This window comes from Lynx rufus, unplaced genomic scaffold (genome assembly GCF_022079265.1).
Source record: "Lynx rufus isolate CCGP_SWC_20201006 ecotype Redwood Valley unplaced genomic scaffold, mLynRuf1.p SCAF_15, whole genome shotgun sequence".
NCBI classification, from domain to species: Eukaryota; Metazoa; Chordata; class Mammalia; order Carnivora; family Felidae; genus Lynx; species Lynx rufus.
Window position 1 is genome coordinate 18,807,910 of NW_025814829.1, and position 16,095 is coordinate 18,824,004.

The 16,095-nt window shown below is 37.1% G+C and overlaps 1 protein-coding gene across 3 annotated transcripts in view; it reads right to left on the reverse strand.

Annotated features, from left to right (window-relative positions):
- Positions 1-10,341, reverse strand: part of KCNT2 (potassium sodium-activated channel subfamily T member 2) — a 366,395-nt gene extending 356,054 nt beyond the window's left edge. For all 3 annotated transcript variants that reach the window (XM_047077238.1, XM_047077237.1, XM_047077236.1), the window contains exon 1: positions 10,247-10,341. In XM_047077238.1, the coding sequence (XP_046933194.1) occupies positions 10,247-10,341 (95 nt within the window). The remainder of the gene's footprint in view (positions 1-10,246) is intronic.
- Between the last annotated feature and the right edge of the window lie 5,754 nt (positions 10,342-16,095).

Sequence of the window (16,095 nt, forward strand, 5' to 3'; positions counted from 1 at the left end):
ACAAAGTCCAAGTGATTGCTACTTATATTTTCTTTTAGGAGTTTTATGGTTTCAGGTCCTACATTTAGGTCTTTGATCCATTTTGAGTTTATTGTTGTGTATTGTATAAGAGAATGGCCAAGTTTCATTCTTTTGCATGTAGCTGTCCAGTTTTCCCAACATTTATTAAAGAGACTATCTTTTCCTTATTTAGTATCTTTACCTCTTTTGCAGTTGATTAACTGACCACATATGTGCTGGTTTATTTCCAGACCTTCTGTCCTGTTCCATGGATCTATGTGTCTATTTTTGTGCCTGTACCATATTGTTTTGATTACTATAGCTCTGTAGCATATCTTGAAATCTGGAATTGTGATACCTCCGGCTTTGTTATTCTTTCTCAAAGTTGCTTTGGTTACACAAGGTCTTTCACATACATTTTAGGATTCTTGGTTCTAGTTCTGTGAAAAACACTATTGGTGTATTGAAAAGGAATGCACTGAACCTATAGATCACTTTGAGTAGTATGAGACTATTTAAAAAAATTTTAAAGATACATGAAAGGCTCATAATCCATCAGTAATGTCAAGTGTTCCCTTTATTGTCCTACGAGACATAACTGAAATACATTTATGAGTGTCCTGAAAATCTACTTCAAGTGAGTAATTCTTTCTAATTATATCAGGACCTGGCAATAAAGACATTACAAAAGTCTTATGAAACTTGCTATTCTTTTATGATAGGAGAGAGAATGAGGATAGTGCACACTAACTGAAGATCCACAGGAGCAATGTCTTTTCAGCCTGCACACCAAGTAAAGCCATATTTCTCTTGAACTACTAGTTTATTTCTCATCTTAGGCAACTGATCATGTCTTCTTTGCTCTGGCTAATTTTGAGGTCCATCCTCAGTAACAATATAGGAACTCATAGAATTCACATTGTGTATCAACTCTACACCTGATTTGGTTTTTTCCCCCTTATTATCTTTTCTCTCTGCTGTATTTTCAATTTATTTTATCCTATTGCATGTATTTATATGAACCACTGCAAATTTTCTTTGGAATAGATGAAACTAATAGGTAGGGTTACGTGTTAAACTCACAGTCAGTAATTTCACATTACCCCCATTTAAACCATAGCGAGAGGGTTTTTTTTAATTTTTTAAGTTTATTTATTTATTTTGAGAGAGAGAGACAGAGAGACAGACAGAGAGCCCAAGTGGGGGAGGGGCAGAGAGACAGAGGGAGACAGAGAATCCCAACAAGGCTTTGCACTACCAGCACAGAGCCCGATGTGGGGCTTGAACCCACAGAACTGTGAGATCATGACCTGAGCTGAAACCAAGAGTCAGACGCTCAACCGACTGAGTCACCCAGGTGCCCCCATAGGGACAGTTTTCATTATCACCAGAAGAGTGGCTGAGAAAAATGAATTTCATCCATGTACAAATACCTTAAACAGTAGAAGTGTAAGTAAGAAACTCCAATGTCCTACTAAGGAACATACAAAAAACAAACAAAACATCCACCCAAATCTAAAGAAAGACAATTGTAGATTAACTAAAGTAACAAAGAGCTATGGGAAATGGATGACCTTGACCAAAGCTTCTAAAGTGAACAGTTTAAGAATATTAGTAAGTTAATTATATGACCTTATATGATGCCTTTTTGATTCATCTATACTTTGTTTAAACAAATAAAATCTGTTTTAGTTGTTTTACTAATTTCTTATTTTAATCTACTCTCTCCAGACTATCAAAAGAACAATGCTTTCCATTTAAAGAAAAGAACTTATTTTCTCCCAGAAAATATTACCAACTTTGAAAATTCCATAGCTTTTCTTTTGAGTTAACCATTGTAATATGGGGCCCAGAGGGATCGAGATGCTATATGACTTTTTTCTACCTTTAAAAGCATTTACATTTGTTTGTATTTTGTCCTGTTATTTAATAGCATTAAATCACATCTGTTTACATTCTAAACATAGTTGACAGGCACAATAATTAGATTCTGATTCTACCTTTTGTGATTATGTAACTTAGAACAAGCTATACATTTCTGTGCCTCAGATAATTCATCCATAAAAAGGGGCAAAGAACAGAGTTCCTCAGAGCTGGTGTGAAGATTAAATGAAATAATACATGTAACATGCTTAGAACAGTGTGTGGCATACATTAAGCTCTTGATAAATGTTCCCTGCCTATATAACTACTAATTCAGTACCATTGGTTTTCACCTGATCTTCTGCATTTTCAGCAGAAATAGGTGAAATGGCACATGAACCCCTGTGGAGAGATAGGCAAGAAATAGAATATATATACTGAAAGCTCCCCTTTATAATTTGCCAATGTAATCACCACACGTTACAGCAGTGACTAAAGTCGTTGCCATCACTCTTCACTGGTACTTGTGCAGCTTACTGATCACCTTATGTGACTCCTAGGGAATCGAGTGGTATTTCAGTTTTTGGCAGGCCCGAGACAGCAGGTTGTCCATTATTAAACCACACATCTGGTCCCCGTTGTTAATAACTGGTTGTCTGCAATATGTGGACAATCTACAAGTTTTCCCACAGGGAGTCAAATGAGGTTGAAATGTGTTAATCCTCTCTTATCCCTATTCACACAGTGATTTACAAGATGGGCTAAGTGTGCCCCTGTAATAACAATTCATCTTTATGATTCTGTGCAAAGTCCAGTACAAGAAAGCCAAGAACAAGCAGTCCCTTATTTCTTAGATGCACTGCTTTTTGGCTTTGTATGCAAAATCCATTTCTTATACACATTTACATACTGTGAAATTGGAAGTAATACAACTCTGAGTTTAAGGAATGCATACACAGAGGACACGATTCTCACTCTTTAAAGCCATGTCATAACTGCAATGGTGCAGAGCACTAAAGCACAGTCCCAAAGAGAAGCCCAGTGAAGACTCTAAACAAGAAAAGGTCAAAGAATGGGGGACTTGCTGCCAGCCACAGTCCCCTACAGACAAGCTGAGCTTGACAGTCTGGGTTTGTTTCTGTTTACCTTCACTGCTTCTATTTGTCACAAATAGGTAAAGATAAATGTGATCGATCCAAGACAAAACTGTGGAAAGAAATCTCCCTGTCCTCTTTCCCCCCTATACTCAGGAGCATTTTCCCCCTACTCCTTTTAGGCAACTAGGGCTTTCCAGCCTCTAACTGACTCATTTCCCAACTCCAAACCCATCTGTATTTCTAAGCCAAAGGAAACAAATAAATCTAATACCACTGGTGCACTGAATTTGTTTACATGAATGATTTATTTTTCCAAGTATGTGCAGTGGTTCCTCCTTCCCTTGAAATTATACTACATCTTAGATTCTCTTTACAAGTCAGCTTGTTATAGTTCTATCTAGTTACTGAGGAATCAAGGTCAGAAATTTCGAATCCACTCTTATGCTTCTAGATGATCAGATACAAAGGATCTGATGCCATTTTCAGTGCTTTCTTTGCCTTCATGGAGCCTGGGTTTTTATTTATCTGCTGTAAGCAAGCACATGGTCACTCTGCCACATGAGATATATGCAAATTAGACATTTCCGGCCCTGCTTATCCATATCTACCCTACTGAAACAGTACATTCAGTATGCGAAAGGACTCCACATCCCCTACCTTCACTTACATCTCACTTTCTACAGTTCCACACAACCAATCCTGAATTGGTACTGAGGATGAGATGTGATCAGTGCTCTAGATGCACCTTTGCTTTTTCACTCTGTCCTCCAAGTGATTTTCTCTTCCATTGCAACTTTATTGCTATCTGATGATTAAGATCCTTGTGAAAAGAATTGTTGTTTTCATGATCCATTTAAAAAAAAATAAAAATAACCCATATCAAGTCAAGGCTTGTCAAAAAGTAAAAGTAATTGTCTTTCTGGATCATCATCTATTATTTTGGTTATTTTTAATTAGCAACTTAAAACTCAGTAAAAGCATTAGTTTACAAACATCTTTTAAAATTTATTTTTGTTAATTTCTTTAAGTTTATTTATTTATTCTGAGAGAGAGAGAGAGAGAGAGAGAGAGAGAGAGAAAATGAATGGAGTAGGGACAGAGAGAGAAGGAAAGAGAACTCCAAGCAGGCTCTATGCTGACACAGTGCAGAGCCCAACACGGGGCTCGAACTCACCCACCACCCACCATGAGATCATGACCTGAGCCAAAATCAAGAGTCTGATGTTTAAGCAACTGAGCGCCCAGGCATCTCTAAAAAACATCTTGATTAAAGTATTAAGTATTGCTCATGTAGAGCACCTGGCTGGCTCAATGGGAAAAGCATGTGACTCTTGGTCTGAGTCATGAGTTGGAGCTCCATGTTGGATGTAGAGATTACTTACTAAATAAATAAACAAACAAACAAACTTAAAAATAAATAAATAAATATGCTCAGAAGAGGCCAAGCTAATTTAATTTCAAACTATAAATACATAAAGCAACTGGTTAGATTTCATTTTCTAAAAGTAACTTAGAGAAGGATGGTGCATAATTAAGACAATGTTGGGAATACATAAATACACTAATAAAAACAATTAACCACCAATGACAAAGTGATTTATGAACATGTAAAACATTTTAATAGACAAGAACATGATTTGGAAAAGTCAATAAAACTATCACATTCACTATTAACAGCAAGAGAATAAAAGCATGGCCTAAGCTACAGTCACACCTTATGACTAAATACATTGTTAGTTAATTTTTATTTTGTACTAATAATGAAGACGAAAGCTGTAAGTGTTCAGCCTTCATCTGCACTATTTTCCAACTATCCTTCAAACGTACTTTTGCAGAAGCTGAATGACATTACTAACAAAAAAGAGGGAAAGTGTGTTAATAATTTTGATAAGACAAGTTAGCTGAAGTCATTTTGCTGGTCATCCATAAAGAATTATGTTTTTGCATCTATCCTCAAGACTAATTTGAAGCTATAGAGAAATTATTTAGTAGAAAGTTTAATCTCCTTAAAATGTCAAATAACTTATGTAGAAAATGAAATTACTACCTCCCAACCTCCCTTATTCAAGACTTATTATATGTAGAAGTACTCTGAAAAGTTATAAGTATAATACAGAACAGGTGTTATTAACACATAAGCATATACAGAAAGTGGATATATATATGAGAGTGGGTAAATGGATCACACTTTAAAAGTAAATTTTATGTAAAAAAATAAAATAAAAATAAAAAGTAAATTCTATGTAATCTGAAAAGCCACATTTCAGTTCATAAGATCAGGCCAAAAGGAAAAAATCATATACTTTTTTATATTAAAAAAAAATTCCTGGTAAGTATTGATAAACAAAAATTACTAAAAATGCATATTTCTCTGCATTGTATATATTATACAATTATATATATATATTATATATATATATTATATATATATAGATTATATATATATAATCTAAAGTCTTTTTCACCACTACCTACTTCAGTAGTAGGTAATTTTTTATTGCCTTATTCATGGAGATTTCCCTTAATATAATAGTGCTAACATTTCATTCCTTTTTACTAACATAAAATATTTTAAAAGTGTATTTAATGGCCTGAACTTACAAGTTTAGAATAAGTACTTTATATCAAACGACTACTTTTCAAAATAATATATAATTTTGTTATGAGAAATAAAATTGGTAGGTTATATAAATGTGCCATTCCAAATCCATTGTTCCAATTTTATTATATAAAGTAATATACTTGCACTGTATGATATTTAAAATTACACATACTCCAAAAGCTATCCAAACATTTTCACCATTTTATAAATAATTCTTAAACTATTAATTGACTGGATTGCACTCTTTGTCAAATCCTTTTATATTTTCAATTATTACTACAATACATTAGGTGACTTGCTTACATCACTTTTAACTGCCACCTATAAAATATGAAAGTTACACTTAATGACTGGAGTTGAAACAACCGACCAGATATTTGAAAACTGAATGGTGTTAATTAAATAAAAGCCCTACTCCTGTATGACTGCAACAAGAATTGTCCATTAACAGTAATTTATCAACAGTGATGACAATTTATCCACATCAAGTGCATTGTGTTCCAAATTTTAACATTAAGTCACGATGAAGACTTGTTCTGTCTTAAAGCATTTAAAACTTGAAATTTACCAATCCTTAACTGCAAGAGAACATTCTAAATCTTTATTGTTTTGTGAATCATAGAAACATTAAAACAGAAAACAATAGATTATAACACTGCTACAATTCTACATATTACAGAATGGCTTCCATATAAAACCAGATAAATTCTGTCTCTAGTCATATTTTAATCACAGAGTAACTTTGAAGATACTAAATATCCTAAGTACTAGATTCGAATGATATTGAGCACTTTGAGCCATCCCTAATACAGGGACTTTATTTCCAACCAACACTGACTATTCTATCTACAAAGGGTACATGATCTTCTTGACAGTCTTAAAATTGAAATTCTGCAAAAACAGCATAACATAAACAATACTGTCAATATTTGGGTGAGGGGAGCTTATTCCTATATCTGTGAACACCTGACAAAGCACTGTTACATATTCCTCCTTATATTCTTCCTAAAACCTAACTTGATAAGGCCCTGAGATGCAGCATGTAGTCAAATATTAGCTGAATGGATAAATGATCATTAAAGAAATACCACACGGACCACCTGAATTAGACTTTTTTATTTTACTCAGGATGCCAAAGAAATAAATGTGAGGCATACCTGCAACAGATATCTCTAGGCTTTAGCAGTGTTCTTATTTAGCAACTCTCAAACTTATTTCATGGCCTCAGAGTCTTACATTATTCATGTGCTAAATGTGCAGTTATCTACAATGCTATGTCTAACTCGGTTCTTTTATGTCCTACTCAGAAAAGGTTACCAGAATGCAATTCAGGGAGACATAATTATATAAAAATGGCATTGATACACACAAAGTCTATACATGTTTCATATATAGGTTTATTTATATATATATATATATATATATATATACATACATATATATATATATATATAAACACACACACACACATATACATGTCACATGTACATTACATATGCACTTAAGCATGTGTGTTTTTCCCTACCAAAAGATGGTAGAGTATAAATTTAAGTGAAGTATCCAAGGTTAGTTTACAGAAAATCTGTGGGGTAAAGTAGTATGCTTTACTCATTTTCACATTCCAATCAATCATGCCCTACTAAGATTTAAAATTCTTAACAAGAAGAGCAAGGTAGAAAGTGTCTACTTTCCCATCAGCTAATTCCTCCACCATTTCTAGGATGTTACTCTAGATGTAAAAGATACCCACCTTGGTTCAGATTCCCCCAGCGCATACCTTGAGCTAAGGATTGGAGCATAAGTAGTTTATTTGGGAACAGATCCCAGAATTGATCTCCCCAGTAGGGGAGAGGGGGAAGAAAGCCAATAAAGCTTGTAATATCAAACCAATTACCACTGTGGGCAACTGGAGCTCAGTCCCATTGGACACAGTGTAGAATATGCTTTAGAATTATCCAACCAAGAAGTTAGAAAGCTAAGGTATTTATCTAACAATTCCTTATTTACTCAATGGCACTTCTGGCTTGTTCTCCAAGACCTGGGGAATTTCTGAGACCAGGGGGAAAAAGCAAACAAAAAACCTCAGGCAGAGACTATTCATAGAAAATAGCCTAGAGAATATGGACAAAACACTAAATGTATCCATTGGTATAAATCATCCACCTATTCTTACATGAAAGAGTGCTTTCTCCTCAGCTCCATAGGAATTGAGCACATGATAACAGAGTCAAACAAGAAGGCTACTCAGATTCAGTTGCAAAGAGAAATTTATGAGCATATGAAAGACAAAAAAAAAAGATGACCTTACTGCATATTAATTAATGATTCTGAAGAAAAATTTAAAAAATAATTGAATACTGCAAATAGGAAGTGAAGAAGGGAACTAACATTTAATGAGCACCTAAACTGTGCTGGATGCTGTAAAATTATTCTTACAATTTCAGACAACTTAAATGGAAAGAATTGAGGACCTTCCTGAGGAATGTTGCAAAGAACAGAGCCCCGGTGTCATCTTTTCACTCATAAGATATATTACCAAGACAAGTATTTAATTGCCCATACACTTAGTTTCCTAGTCTCTAAAATACATACACACATACATACATATACCCTTACACACACACACACACACACACACACACACACACACACACACACACTATTAGCATAGTTAACATATAACATAAGCCAGTGCTTAGTGCTAAGTGTTAGTTCTGTACCTTACAGAAACTATTGAATCTCATAATGGCTGAATGACTCACCCAAGACAACTCAGCTAGTGAAGAAATGAGCAAAGGATTGAAAGCTGAGTCACTATTAATCCAAGGATCTCGTCTTCAAAGATGGACAACAAATGGAACCAAAACTATTAAGTTTTCATGAAGCCACAAAACTAGTCAAATGGATGAACAATTTTTTTAATGTTTAATACTTCATTTTAATAGTAAATACGGCCCAGATTGTAAGTTAAACTTAGCAGAAACTTTGATAATAACAGATATTTTAAATGTGTAAAACTTTTTTTTAATATAGCAGTGACTTACTTGGGTAGTATTCAACTAACCAAAATTATTAATTACTGAAATATATCTTCAGCATCCTTAGAAAAATGAGGGGAGTCACATGAACATTTCTACCTTGGATACAATATTAAGAAACAAACAATGCTCTCACCACCAAATCCAAAATATATTCTCTATGAAATTAAGTCCATCTCACGCTTTCCACCATGGGGATTTCTATTCTACATGATGATCCTAAGGTCCTCAAGTAACAAATATAGAATCAATCACTATGAACACGATGGTGCATTTGATAAGCCATTTAAACTAGGCCAATACAGTTTATCTAAAAGTCAACTAACACTGCAATCTGTTTAATATTCATGTCCTTATCTTCAGTCAACCAGAACACCTTACTTTCCAAGCATACTGGTAAACTGGAATTTGTTCTTTTAATTTCTAACAAATATATATATATGTTTTACCTTTAAGAGATTGCATTGAAATATTACCCTCTGAGAAACATTCATATCCCTTCAAATTACTAATACGAGACCAAAGAAGTCCAAAATTGATGCCTAATATAAAAGCCTCTGTGCATATGGTCAGAAGTTGGTATTGAAAGCTGAAACGGTGAGAAAAAAACCAGTGCTGAACGGGGAGATTTTGAACAGGACTAATAATGGATCTTTTATGTAATTAAAATAGAATATTAATACCAAACTTCAAGGAAATATTTCAATTGAGTTGAGAGAGACCAGTTAGTATACACAGATTATTTAAACACAAAAACATACAGCATGTGATACATGAAATGACTTCCAGAAAATACTAAATTCAATGAAACATAAAATGTGTCCTTCAAATAATGAATCAGATAGCCGGAGGAATTTCAGAAGTTTGACGAGGCAAAGCAGTAATGCTATAGATAGAACACATGAGCAATATTTTGCTGATAATGAATATTCTAGTTTTGAAACTTAAGTTTTAATCTTGTGACATATATACTAGTTAGGTTAAAAACACATTCATTATGAAAAGGTTGGATCATGTTATGCAAACACCATTATTAATCACAGTCACAGTTACCTGCTCAAAGTGAATATTTTCAATTGAAAACGTCATTTTTCCTAACTACCTGTTACATATTTAAACCAATTGTCTACCTACAACTCCAGATGTTAAGAGTATAAAATTCCCAGCAGCAGGTGAACACCTTAACAAGACAACACTGACAAGGAGTTAGTAAACAGGTGCAAGAGATTTTAAGTTTCTTATGTGCTTTTTCAATTACCTTGAATACATTTTTGAATTTGAGGAACAACACCTAAAAGGAAAAAATGAAAATTATATGGCACTGATACTGCGTGCCATTTGGATGTATTGTACCTCTCGTAGCAGCCTTATACACACCCTAGGAAAGCACAGATAGACAAAAGAATAAGTACCAAATAAATGCAATAAATACATTGCAAGGATAAGAAAGTGAAAAGGCAAAGGGTCCCTTGTCTATAGCAACTGCTCAATACAGTCAAAATGGAGAGACATATCAAAGAGTCCCTTTCCCTCTCTCCTCCCGTCTGTGGCTCCCTTTTTCTTGTCTCCTCTTCCCTCTTCAGCCTCCCCATCTCTGTCCCTTTTTCAGCTGTACTGACAGAGCAAGACTGCACAGCACCACTTACCTGTCGTCGTTTTGCCATCCTTGGTCCCCTAGCAGCAAATCCCGAAACCTGTACCTGGGAGGCAGAGGAGGCACTTCGCTCTCCAAATCAACCATCGTTCCTCAAAGAGTGGGAAACAGAAAACGACGAACAGAGGAGTGGAGGGAGAGAAAAAGAAAATTCTGCGGAGTAGAGGGAGGGGACTAGCAAGATGCGTGGTCCGGAGAGGGACGGGGAAGGGGAAGGGGCCTGGGAGGGGGAGGGGTCCGCTCCGAGCCGGAAGCTGAGGCTGAAAGGGGGCTGGATCCTCTCTCCTGAGGGTGTGATGGGGATGATGCAAACCGAGCCCAGGAGCAAAAGTCTGGCTCTGACAAGAATCTACGCTGCCAAGGACCGCCCCCAGGCTCGGCACCGCCTCTGGTCCCCAGGACTCGGGGGAGGCGGGAATGCAAAAGTTACTTCGCGGAAAAAAACAAAAAACAAAAACGAAAGCGCGCGGTGCCTAGAAAGAGGGGAGGGGGCGTGCGCGCTGCAGGCTGGGGAGGCACTTTCCTAAAAGGCGGGTCGAGGAGCCTCCTCCGAGGGCAATCCCGGCAGCGGGTCCCCGCGCGGGCGTGCACGCGGCACAGCCAGGAGCCGGCGAGAGAGGGACCGTGCGTTTGGTCCCAGCCGCGGCCAACCCGGCTCTCACCGCCAGAGCCGTCGCAGCTGCCGCCGGGGGCCGAGCCAATGAGACTCCCCCTCATTAGCATAACACTGTGACGGCACGGAGGTGCCTTGGGGACAACCAATGGGGGCGAGCCTAATTAGAGGATTCCCGGGCTCGAGACCCTTCTCTGGGCGGCGGGGGCCGCCGGGTGTGGGGAGTGTTCCCAGGGGCCGCACGCGCTTTCGCGGGGCTCGCCTTCAGCTCCGGTGAGCGTGGTGGAGAGTGCACGTTCGTGGAGAGGGAATCCCCGCTCTCAGTCCCAGGAAAGTCCTTTTTTTTTTTTTTTTTTTCCCTCTCATGGTCTGAAAGAAAGAAAGGTGTTTCCCGGATTCTGGAAAAGAATGTAGGGCCACTTTAGGCCGCTGAAGAGGAACATTCAGATGATGGCTGGGAAAGCACATGGAAACGCATGGAGGATTATGTTAGTAGCAGTGTCACTTACATTACTGTTGCTGCTGCTAGTATTGCTGTGGGCTTCCAGGTTGCGTGGCCTTGCCTTTGGAGTGCCCCTCGTAGTGACCCACCCAGTCAGAGGAAGAAGTGAACCCATGAGTCCAGAGTTGGTTTTTCAGTATCAGCTGCTGCTTATGAGAACCTTCCTGTACAAGCCCTAGGTCTGCATACAGTTCTTCCGCCTAGCACTGATTTCTTTAGGGTGCGCACAGACGCTCAGTACCTAACCACGTGAGAGGCACTGGGCCTGAAGACACAGAAGACCACCCCCACGCCCCCACCCCGTGCCCTCAAGAATTTCATGCTTTGCTTGGAGGAGCAAGCTTATAGATGAAGTGATACAGTATGAGACACAGTAATCAAACAGCATATAACGAGATTTGGAAATCTCAGTGAGATAACATACTTATTCATGGAGGGGTCCAGGAAGACGATGAAAGTGAAGCAAACCTTCTATACTCGTTTGCAACCTACTTAAGGTAAGGGAAGAAAGCAGTGAAGCGAGCTGGGAGAATGGGAAGAGGAGGGCAAAGTGATTTTAAAAACAACTGTTTGGTTTATTCAGGAGACAATCGTTAATTTGGTATGATTAATTCTCCACATAGTGGAGGGTTTAGACACAATGTTGGAAATGCAAGACGAAATCAGCAAAAAAGATAATATCACATAAAATAGGATGAGTACCTAAACCTGAGGAATCACGGTGGAAATAAAGTGGTCATAGCCTGTGTATCAGTCTTCAAAATCCTGAACACTCTTGCAGACCCAGCTCAAATGACACATCCTCTATTAGATTTCCTGATTCTTCCAGCAAATCATGGTGCCTTCTTCCTCTGAAAACTTCATACCCCTTGTGAGTATTTTGCTTTTAGTACTTACTAGATTCTGGCCTGCTCCCCTGCCTCTGGCTTATCTTTCTAACACGTATTTTGAAAATAGCAAAATCACAGCGAATCTGTGTTGAGATGCATTAAAAGCTTTTAAGTCTAGAATATTAATATTTTTACACATTTGCTGTAGCCCCAGAATTATGCATTTGTTTATGCTTCTTTGGCATGAACTTTGGTAATCACTTTGCAGAATGGGAAAATTACATCACTACATTGTTAGTTTGTGGCAGGTGGGGAGGAGGGGAAACTAAATATCTGATTTATATTTGGGAACTTATCATCTTTCATTAAGATTACTCTATGAATTTTATTTTTTTATTATTCCACGTTAATATTTTTATTATAATAGTCTGCCTTTATATATTTGGCATAAGTCCAAAATATTTGATAGCAGTAACAGACTCAGAGGCACTAAAAAAGAAAAAATTAGCTATTGAGTATTAGACTCCTGAGAAACTGGAGGTTAGTGGGTAAAGCCACAACATTATACTTTTTGAAAAGCTGTGCACCCTTATTTTATTGTCACAGTCTTAATTATTTGGCTTCCAAGTGCCCAGATAACATTTTAGGAGGAAGCAAATGCACTATAAAGAGAAAAAAAGTAAATAAGTAAAAACCTGCTCAGCCAATACTGCCTTAGCCCAGCTGTTCAGGATACAAATGGTACAGGGGACTCTGTACCATTTGAAGCCAGATCAGTTGGAGACTGCTCCATTAATGATACACTGATGTTCTGTTTGCCTTCACGTTGTCAAAGTGAAGACTTACACTTCTAAATTTAGGAAAATTCTAAAAATAATGCAATATAAAAACCACTATCCTGACATTCTTACAATTAAGTAATATTTGGGCACTGAAACTTAAACTTGTAATTGAAAGATTCTTTTGCTCTTCTTTATATTTTCTTTTCATTTTCTTTAAGCAGACTTTTATTTTGTATCATTAATTTTGACTTTTAGTTCTCCCACCTGTCTTTCTACACTTCTATTCTTTTTTTTTTCATGTCATGTCATGTCATTTCCTGCTGTTAAAATATATTTTCCACTCTCACTGTTTTATCTTGGTTTCTTTTTTCACTGTGCTCTCTTAATATCCCATTTCATAAACTCTTTTTCTCTGTGTGTGTATGAAAGCTTTCATTCTACCATAACATGACATTTGATTTTTAGAAACAATTTTAAATGTGGTTCTGTACATTACACTTTTGCACCATACTCACTGGTGTTCTTAAGCCCCCTAATCAACATCTAGTGTAGATCAGAGCAATAGACTAGTTTGGTCCACACTAACAAAAGAGTACTCACCAAAAATCTTCTGGTCTATTATTGCTGATGGACTAGAAAGTATCAAGAATGAGGATTAGGAAGAAGACTGATTCTCTAGATTAAACTTTTTTTCTAAAAAATACATTTGAGAATATCTTCTAGTTTCTTCCCTTTTTTAATAGGAAAAAAATTCTTAAATCTCTGATTTCTAGTACATTAATTATGCTAACATTTAACTATTAAAAGAAAAGATTCATTCCCATGAGTGAACACTAATTCTATTAACAAAAAGTAATTTACTGATAATTTTCTTGTGAATAATGAACATAGTTGGAATCATAGAATATGAGGGGGGGTTGTCTAAAACTGAAAAGCATGTGCATATTACATATATCATTTTTATGACAAAATTCTCAAAACTATCAATGATTATATCTACTTACCTTGTAAAAGCTATTTGAAAGTGAATTTGGGGGCCCCTGGTGGCTCAGTCGGTTGAGCGTCTGACTTCAGCTCAAGTCATGATCTCACACTCCATGAGTTCGAGCCCCACGTCAGGCTCTGTGCTGACAGCTCAGAGCCTGGAGCCCACTTCAGATTCTGTGTCTCCCCCTCTCTCTGCCCCTTCCCTGCTCATACTCTGTCTCTCTCTGTCTCAAAAATAAATAAAAACATTAAAAAAAAAAGAAAATGAATTTTAAAAAGAAAAAAAGCAACTTTATATATGTTAAACTACCCACTTCATAGATGCTTCGAGGCACCGATCTATGGAGGCAGAAAAAGATAGCATATTCCACATCTATTCTGATAGCATCATTTAGCTATAAAACAATATCTCAGTGTAAAGAGCACATTCAATTCTTTTTTAACAAATATTTATTTAGTAGTTACTATGATTTGAACTTCTCATGGTCTAATTGGTGAGAGGAGGGAGAGTACATGGGGGAGAACAGACTATCCAGTAGCCACACAGGAATGTGATAGGTCACATTAGTAATTAGTGCTGGCTGCTCTGTTGCTATGAAGCACATAGAGACATCTAATTCTGGGTTGGGGAAATCAGTGAAGGCTCTCTGGAGGAGCTGACCTCTAACTAAGGATGAAAAAAATGAGTGAATGAGTAAGGTGGAGGCCAAAGCAGCAGCAATAAACAGGTACAAATAATTAATATAAGAAAGCAAGGTCAGGGGCACCTGGCTGGCTCAGTTGGAAGAGCACGTGACTCCTGATCTCTGGGGTCATGAGTTTGAGCCCCACCCAAACTTGAGTTTGGGTGTAGAGATTACTTAAAAATAAAAGGATACACTTTAACAAAAAAAGAAAGCAATGGCAGATTCTAGCAAATGCAAAAGTATCATGTAGTTGGAGCTCAGTGGGGATGCCTCCATGGGGAGGGAGCAGAAATGGAGGGAGAGAACTCATCAAGAAGCTTAGCAACGATTTACTAAGAACCACATCTGGAGAGCCTTTCCAGACCATGCCAACAAGTTTTGGTTTTAATTTGAAGACAGTGACGAATATTTTGAGGACTTTAGGTAAGTGACAAAGATCACCATGGTAGCTGTGTATATAATTGATTGGTGAGGAGGACAAGACTGGAAGAATGGAGACCATTTATGAGCTATTCAGTATTTCAGGTGAGCTTTGCCAGTAGTCTGAAGGGAGGCGGTGGTTACAATGCAGATGGAAAGTAGAGGACAGATCTATAGGAAATTAAGAAGACAGTATTGACAGGACTTGATAATTGAGAGACTGTGAAAGTTAGTGGAGAGTGAAGAATCAATGATACTTTCTAGGCTCCTAGGATGAATAAATAGGTGACAAGTAATACTGTCAGGCAAGATGGGAATACAGAAATAGGTTTGAGAGAGAAAATGATTACACTTTGAGCCATCAGCAAAAGGTCACATGGGGAAGTAAAGAGAGTTTGAATATACGGGTCTTAATAACAGGAGCAAATTTTTGTCCAGAGATACCAAATTAGGAAGCATCCATATAAATGTGGCTGTTGCAACAGAGAAAGGATAAATACACCTGGCCCTTCGTACTGTGAGAAGAGTCAGGCAGAGACTGAGCCCCAGAAAGGTGCCTGGGGAGAAGTGATGGATTAGGCACACAGCCAGAGGGAATACAGGTTCTACCACCAGAGTAAAGAGACATGTGTTTCTCTATTTTCTTGATTAGTTTTATTCTGTGACCCTTGATTCAAGCTCAAATAGATTCTATCTACAGGAAGAAAAATGTAACAAAGCCTGTCCTATATTCTAAGCATGTCCAGCTACATGAGCAGAATCATTTTTATTTCAGTAACATTGAAAAGAAGCAGTAAAAAGAAAATGAAAAGGCAGAATACCATACTCAATTCACAAATTCCACCTGAAAAAAGCACAGGTAAGTTGTATAAGGGAAGGCCATTTGGAGGTTTATGAAGATATGCCAACATGTAACATGATCCACCCAATACTTTTAGTGTTTTTTTGTCATTCTAAAAATAAAACTTGTCTGAAAGGTAAAATTTGTATGCAAACCTTACAATGGAAAGCTGTCAGGAGA